The sequence below is a fragment of the Panicum hallii genome, chromosome 4, assembly GCF_002211085.1.
Source record: "Panicum hallii strain FIL2 chromosome 4, PHallii_v3.1, whole genome shotgun sequence".
Classification (NCBI taxonomy): Eukaryota; Viridiplantae; Streptophyta; class Magnoliopsida; order Poales; family Poaceae; genus Panicum; species Panicum hallii.
In genome coordinates this window covers 43536376-43544707 of record NC_038045.1, presented here as the reverse complement: position 1 = coordinate 43544707, position 8332 = coordinate 43536376, and the positions used below count along the sequence as shown (strand labels likewise).

General features: G+C 42.2%; 1 protein-coding gene across 1 annotated transcript; it reads right to left on the bottom strand.

Moving 5' to 3' along the window:
- Nucleotides 1–456: 456 nt before the first annotated feature.
- On the bottom strand, nt 457–6904 carry LOC112891081 (pyrophosphate--fructose 6-phosphate 1-phosphotransferase subunit alpha-like). Its single transcript, XM_025957984.1, has 18 exons — nt 6479–6904; nt 5225–5403; nt 4461–4573; nt 4012–4200; nt 3858–3925; nt 3685–3768; nt 3356–3409; nt 2810–2890; nt 2629–2722; nt 2449–2522; nt 2261–2371; nt 2124–2168; nt 1972–2028; nt 1747–1851; nt 1553–1669; nt 1312–1415; nt 1023–1188; nt 457–930 (listed from the first exon to the last, which is right to left on the bottom strand). Exons 1-18 carry the CDS (start codon nt 6581–6583, stop codon nt 802–804), a joined length of 1875 nt encoding a protein of 624 aa, XP_025813769.1. The 5' UTR covers nt 6584–6904; the 3' UTR covers nt 457–801.
- Nucleotides 6905–8332: the final 1428 nt, after the last annotated feature.

The window sequence follows — 8332 nt, the reverse complement described above, 5'->3', positions numbered from 1 at the left end:
ATCGGCCGACTAATCGCGATTAGTCGACGACTAATCGGACGACCAGAAAGCTGGTCGACCAAATTGGGTCGATAGCCCTGGTCGGTCACTCTTCAGCGACCTGGACGACTAATCGCGATTAATCGCGATTAGTCGGACGACTTGAAAACACTGCTATATTTCAACTTTCCACTTTTACTTTTCCAGACCTGCTTCCGTTTGGTAGCAACTGTGATCACTGATTAGTGATGACTTATTGACTTAGCAAGGTGATGATTGGCAACGAAAGGATCTTTGTTTTCACAACCGATGCCAAACATGTGTATGATGCATCATCACCTACAATCCGTCAACATCCAGCTACACACCATAGATACAGTTACCGTAGAATCCATCAATATCAAGCTGTTATGATGTGAGCCAATTAACAACATGGAGCAAAATCGCATCACAAAGATAGCTTTCGATGCACAGATATTCTCCTCAAACACTGGGGCAGTGAGCCAACATATATTGCAAAAACTTGTTCTAGAATTTTATATATACCCTAACCACTTAAAATAGTGTAACCAGTTTTTACTACGCTCAAATTATTCCTGTTCCGACTCATCTCAATCAACACTCTCGAAATAGCTCATCATCTATAATCAGAACCAAAATATGTCTAGATGAAAAACACCGAAAAACAAAGCAGATATTGAGCAGAGGACCTATCAAGACGGTGGTTTCAGATAGACAGATGATACAGACAGAACCAAAATATGTCTCAGACCGAGAACACGAGATCAAGCATTCAGACGATATAGTCTTTGGCATGGCCTTTCAGATGGTTGCCTGGCCACCGAAAGACGGGGAAGACATGATTGCCAGCATCTCCGTCACAGAAGCCATGGCGCTTACCGCTGCTTTGAGGACATCCTGTGAACACCCGGGCTTCACAATGCTTTTCACCTTTGTTTGTGGGCAAGGAAAGAACTGATCAGCTGACGCACCGTATCATTTTTGGAAAGGGCAAAAATTGAACAACGAAGTTGGTAAAATACCTTCTCCAAGTACTCCTGCAATTGTTTGATTCTTCCCATGTAATCTTGATCTTCAACACACAGTGAAATAGGCTTTGTCTCAGCACCCGGTCCTTCAAACTGAAGTGGCCCAGGGTTTCGGTAGATGTCTTCCATCAAGAAGCTGGAAGAATTTTGTCGCAACAGTCTGGAAAACAAAATCTTAGTACAAGACAAGAACAGTAGAACGTACAGATTCAGAAAAAGAGAAAGCCCCAAAGACTAGAGAAAGAGTTCGTGATTAACTAGAATGCTATATTTTCATACTTACTCGTATGCTTTTCCTTTCAAGTCGACACTGGCCATGGGGACAGCAGGCTTGCCAATTTGACTGGCAGCAGGACCACGGGACCATCTTTTTACAGTCATCATAGACTGGCAACGAATAAAATGTTGTAAATGTTAAGCTTTGATTTGAGGTTGAGCTGAACTTGGTCTTTCTTTTGAATTGGACCTGAACTTCAGGGATGTTGATTCAATTTAAAAGGGACCTTAATTACCCAAATACTCACCGTAATAGGAGCAGCACCACATTTCCACTTGTTTACTGGGCTCTTGAGATTTGTCACAGTGGCCATGTAGCCATTCAGACCAGCCGCTAGGATGTGATAACACACATGCCCAAGAACCTAAACCCGAACAATGAAACAGTGATTTGACTGGGTAGTGCATTCTAACAGAAACAGCGAAGTGAGGTTAATCTTACGTAAGCATAATCACAGTCGAATTTGGAAGGCAGGGCACCTCTTGCTTGGTACCCAAAAAAGTGGCATATTGCATTGAACTTCCTTCCTTTGTAAGTGCCTTCCTTCTGCAAGAGAAGCCAAAAATTAACCAATGTCTACCGCCAACTCTTGTGCTTATTTTACAAGTAAGCTTTGACCAGTATGTATAAGATGAGCAATTGTGTGGAAGTCTGAAAATTGCTTACAAAGCGCTTGTTCATTTCAGTCTCAACTAATTGTGCCAGAAGCTTCTCAGTCTCAATCTGCAAAGATAGACAGTAACTTATTTTTTGTATAGAAAGAATGGAATGAGCAAAGTCAGTGAAAATTATTAAATTTGAATGAATTGCCATAATACCTGAGAAAGTTGAGCAGAATCGTCAGATTCAGGATGGAGAAGCAGCTGCATCACATAAACAACATGGTTGAAGCAACGGTAACATTTGCTAAATTATGGGTTTCTGAATATTACCAAAGATAAAAGAATATATGTACCTGCTTTCTAATAAATGGAGGCAAAAATTCAAACAGTGCAGATGCCCAAGGTGAAAGACTGGAAGAGATGTTCTCAATGGAAACACCTTTATTATGTAGCCCATGAATTTCCTGCAACAATTAGTCTACCTCAGTGAAGCTTTTAAAGAATAAAACCAGTGCTTACACTTTCAGGTACTGATACAGACCTGAAGCAAAGCATACAGCTCAGGAATACTCTCAACAAGACCCTCAGGAATCAGCACAACCCCATGATATTTGTCTGCACAATATTATATGACCATCAGGAATATGTTCAACACACGTGACATATATGTGCGAAAGATAATAACTGTAGGCACCTCTTCTAAAGATCACTTAATTTCTACCTTTTTCAGCCCTTGCTTGCACAGCATCACATATTTGCTTTGTAATATCGAAAATGGTAAGTTTTGACATAGAAACCTCCTCGCCTAGGATAACCTGAGCATTATTCATGTTAGATGAATATGAATAAATTTTGAATATAAAGTAACCAAGTATTAACAATGGAATATCAGGATTACTGACCATATTTGGATGTGACTGAAGAGCGCATTCCAATGCCACATGAGATGCTTTCCGTCCCATCAATCGAATAAAATAGTAATACTGCAAAGGAGATAAATGAGTTTTACAGAGACCAAACAATATAGTTGAGGAACATAAATTTAATTGTTGAAAAAATTCAGAAATATCAGGTAGGGAAGTCGCTGAAACCTTATAAATAAAATAAAATAAACAGTAGATAATTATAAGGATAATTGGTATTTAAAACCCTAGGCGAATAACAGTTTTTCCCTAACCTATGTCAAGTTGACAAATTCAAGAACAAAATTGTGCATATGGAACTGAGATCGCAGTTGTACAACAGCCACACAACATTCCCATCTTCCGATAACTGTTCAAATTGAACAAGTGCGCTATACTATTTATTTTCATTAGTATGACCATGTGTTTTTCATTGTTTCTATTATGTGCTTGCCATACATTGATAATGGAAACAACTCATCTTATTTCAGTCCATAAAAGTGTTCAGACAAATGAAATGTTAGGATGATATTTGGCACATCTTACCTTTTCAGCAGAAAGAGCATCAGTGCAAACATTGCTTATGAGCTGCGAGTTCACCTGTTACAATGGTAGAATACTATATGGCCATCACAACTCAAAATTTAAGTAAACACAGGAGAATACAAGGTTATAATTAAATTTATGTATGCTAAACTACAGTAAAGTACTAACAAAATGAAGAAACCTCCTTATCTATCTTTCTAAGGAAACTTCTGACACAAGGATGGAAAAGAAGAATCAATAGGAAATTGTCGCATTAACAAATAGTACTGATGAATAAGCAGTATACACGCAAGATGAAGAACACAATTTCATAGTTCCATTCATGATACCTTGCATATGGTATCAAAACCAAGTGTTGTCTCAACAAACTGGTTCCTGAGGTCTCCGTTGAGAGTTACAGGAACACCAACTACCTGTTCAAAATATGTGTCAAGTTATTTACATTATCTATGAAAAAAATACAGGAATTAAATAAAATAAACACCAGCGACTTTCATCCAACCTTTGTTGGACATTTCAACTCAGCTAATGTCTCAGCAAGCTGAGCGGCATCCGTATTGGACGTGACACCTTTAAAGAGCAAAGAAAAATGTTATGAGCCTGTATCTAATGTAAATCAAAGATAAAACTCAACAGACTAACATAACAAATGATACCTCCAATTATAACAAGGGCGTCCAACTTCAATGCTTGGCAAGTAGCCATTGCTGCCTTTACTTGCTCAGTCGTTCTGATTTGATCCCTTGTCCGACCAAGCATGTCATAACCACCTTGATTTTTATAGGATGAAAGAGCTTCTTCCGTGATTTCCATAGTTTTCTGTGCAAATAATCCATCAGTTCCTCCTGTGTCAACACAAAAAACAGAAATAAGTCACTTATGGAGAATATGCAGGATTGTTCTAAGTTCACCATCAACTGTGCTAAAACATTGTGCAAGCAAATGCGCACATGGTGACAGAGAGCCAATAAGCTCCCAGCATGTTAATATTTCTTATATAATATTATTTTAATAGTACTGCAGAGATGCAAGTAACAAAAGTTCCCAATCAATAGTGTACTGTAACTAAATCATAGCTCTTGAAGTAACCTATGTGCATGCTTACCAAGAAAACCGATAAGCTTGCTGTTTGAGCTGTGAGCCTTTATAGCATCATACAGGCCCCATATAACATTGTGCCCTCCTGGGGATTGCCTCCCACTGAAGACAATACCAACCCTGCATCCCACACACACTTTTAAATGCATACCAGGAAAAAGAACATATATGCAGATAAATGCTGTTGTATTTCAGAATATTATGTACAATAATAAACTATTGAACAATTTAACGTCTGGATCTCATCCCGTGAATTGGTAAAACAGATCAGTGAATGCAGTGGCCGAGCCAGGAAGGCTGGACAGGAAGTGTTGGACTAGACAAGGGGTGCTGGATTGATTGAAAATGGACTCAATAATGATTTGTAGGCCTATCTTCCTCCTATACCTGAGGTTCCCACCAGGCATGGCTCTTTCACCATTGAATTACTGTACAAGATCACATATTTGTCCACTCTTGTAGCTACTGTCCAGCTAAATACTAAGCAAACAATGGACGATGCCTCAGACACAAGTGAAATCGAAACCGTGCAGTACTGGTGTTCACTGCAAAGTATTTCTGTGGTAGAAAGTTTGAGCAGAGTACCATCTTTGTGTATCACATACAAGGTTGACACAACTCACGAGCTAAATTAATATGTACAAGTTTGAGGAGAAAAAATTGAAGCATTCAACAAAGGAAGAACTATGACAATTGGAACAGCAGTCTCATACTGCAAGAAAAATTTGCATCAAGTATTAAAAAGGAAACGAACATGGAAGCTGAGTGTACCTGACGACAGGGTGCTCTGTTATGATGGTAGCGTCCGGCACATTGGCCTTGGCCGTCTTGCTGAGGAAGTGCGCCAACGGCTGTCCGTACGTGTGAGGGAAGGCCTGGCTGATGACATGTGCACCGGCAACATCCGCCGCGATCGCTGCGTCACCATACTCCACCCTGACCGTGGTACCCTGAATTCCATCCAGGGCAAAGTCCAGGCATGTAAGAAAGCCATCAGTCTGGTTGCGTCAGTCAAGAACGCGGCCTACTCAATCAGTCAAACCCTTTACTAGCCATGGGGAGGAATCTAAATAGATTAACCCAACCCGCTGCTAAAAAGCGCAATGAAATAATATAAGAGCAGGTACAATAAGAACTAATAAGCTGGCTATAAGCCTTATTTTATTATATTTATGCTGAGTTGGAGGAGAGAAGAGAGAGAAGGAGCTGGCTATAGGATAGTAGCCAGCTCATAACTGGCTATAGCACAAATTCCCAGACTCAGGTGAGAGAATGAGAGTATACAAGTGGGTCTAATATTAATTACGCAACACTCTTTTAGCCAACATAATAGCCAATCTATTATATTTGTTGACTATAATATTAACTTTAGATGACATAGCAAACTCTTGTAGTCGGCAGCGGGCTAAACTATTGTTCTTGCTCTAACGCAGAATTGTTCTTGCTCTAACGCAGAATCCATTTTTTGTTGGGACGAAGATGTTGCCGAATTAATTAGTGGCTAATGATTGGCATGCTTTCACTTTCCCTTGGGCTCGTCGCGATCCGGCCCCCTGCTACGTGGCGGGGAAAGAACCGCGCAGCAACTCCCGTCGAGGAGGAAAAGGAGGAGCAAATTAGTGCTGGTTTACGCTGGTGTCGCTCGCTGAGCCATGGAATCTCAGGTCCGTGCCAGTCCACTCCTCAGTGGTGGAGAGCGGAGGGCGACGGCGGCGCGCTGCACACCGGCGTCGGGCTATTACTGGTGCACCTACCCACACTGTTGTGGTGCGGTGCCGGGTGCCCCCACCCCGCACCCATCTGAAAGCGAGGGAAAATATTCGGTACAGATAGGCGTCGCCGCACCAACCCGATCGAACTACTACCTCCCGCCTCGACGATGACGGCGAGACCGACCGATCCGGCCGGAGAAGATAACGGCGGAGCGCGCAGGGCGGCGATGCGGATCCGGGGCGGAGGGGATCGCCCGCGGCGGCACCGGCAAGCGGCAATGGCGTCGCGGGGATAGGGAGCGGGAGGGGGTACCTGGAGGCACGGCGGGAGCTCCGGCTGGTAGAGCGCGCGCGCCTTCTGGAGCGCTGACAGCTCGCGCGGCGCGCCGTAGTCGGAGTCCATGGCCACGCTGCCCATCGTCGCCTCGCCTCGATTCGATCGTGCGCGCGCGGATCACGATGGCGGAGGAGCAGGTTCTGTTCGATCGCTAGCGATGAAACCCGCGGGGGTTGGCGTGGCATTTATACCGGGGGCCTGCTGGGCGGGTGCGCCCGCAGCCAGCAGCCCACCAACAACGCCTGCGGCACGCACGTCACGCGCCGCACGCGCGCGCGTGCACCGGACGCTGCGTCGCCAACCGCGCCCGTGCCAACTGGAATATGCGGGCGGGCGAGTACCGAGTAGGGTAGGTGCCTGTTGCCGTCGGCGCTGCCCGGATACCAAAGGCGTATAGGGTACAGGGTTTAGGCCTATTTGGTTGTATATGGTTAAATTTTAGCCCTCTACTTTTAGTTTTATTTTAACTATTGGAGAACTAAATAGGAGGGCTAAAAGTGCAGTATTAAACTTTAGGCCCCATTAACTTTTTAACCCCTCCAAGATGGACTAAATGAGGCTAAAAGTGGTCATGGATGACCAAACCAAAGACTAGAGGGGGCTTAATGGCATTAATTAGGGGCAAAATAGTCTTTTATACATCCATGAACTAAACTTTAACCTTTACATCCAAATAGCAGAAGAAACTAAACTTTATAACTCCATTTGAGGGGCTAATCTTTAGCCCTTGTCTAAAGTTTAGCCCCGTGGAACTAAACGGGACCTTAAGCGTGGTATGAAGTAGTATTTGTGAAGGACAACTGTTGCCTACGGAGTACAATCTATTGATCTAATACTTCACCAAAAGTTTTTCTTTGGACGTGGCTAATTTACGGCCGGCCATATTCTTAACTATCCGTACGGCCGCCTCTACTTGGGAAGGGAACACCATTTTCTTTTTCAGAGCGAATCAATTCGGGGTCGGTAACACACCAAAGTACCTGCATGCATGTGAGAGGCAGGGAGAGAAGGAAAAAAGAGTAATGATGTCACCGCATGCATGCATATGTGAGGGGAGAAAAGAATGCACATGTGTATGCATGCACAAAATTTCAAAATAAAAAGACCGTAGTTTCAAAGTTGAGCATCGAAATCAAAATCTAGTTGCATCATTGCGCTTGTTTCAATAAGAGCTTCAACACAAGATCTCACACCATTATATTTTAATAATATATTTTTTAAGAAAGAAAATACTTTTTAGTGTATTCTGATTTGCTATTTTGCAAAAGTTTCTTATGGCTTTATAAAATATTGCTTCACATTCCTAAGTTCAATTAAGTGGATATTGGTGTTGATATTGAGAAGATAGATTGGTTGGTGTGATTGGCGGAGAGATAGATTGGTTGGCGTGATTAGCGGATGGGGGTAAACAACTTTCTTGTGGTGGGTAAATGTTTATTGCATTATCAATGATAGGCAACTTTAACAAATCAATTGAGCATTTTAACTAATTTATTTTTATATTTTTCTATTCTACATAAAGCAATTTGTGTGCGCTTGAAAAATATTATCAAGTGGTGTCTTATTTTGAAAGTCTCGTTGAAGGAGACACGGTTGTGCAATCGGAATTTGAATTTGATGGACGGTTCAAAAGCTACAACTTTTAAAGTTTTAAAATTGCTTGCATATGTGCCACTCCATTTGAATGGCCTGTCAATTCAATGCACATTGTATAGCACGAAAAATAAAAGAATCATAGGATTTGACGTGGCATGGTCTAATAGATAGGTTAGATATGCATATACGATTGGTGGAAAAGGTGTGTAAATATGGACCAAATTACGGTTGGTC

Excerpts from the sequence above, each read along its gene's own strand:
- LOC112891081 (XM_025957984.1), bottom strand. The coding sequence starts at position 6,583 with ATGGGCAGCGTGGCCATGGACTCCGACTACGGCGCGCCGCGCGAGCTG. Across the intron at positions 3,410-3,684 it reads GTTTTGATACCATATGCAAG|GTGAACTCGCAGCTCATAAG; the intron begins GTATCATGAATG and ends CCATTGTAACAG. Across the intron at positions 2,372-2,448 it reads AGCTGTATGCTTTGCTTCAG|GAAATTCATGGGCTACATAA; the intron begins GTCTGTATCAGT and ends TAATTGTTGCAG.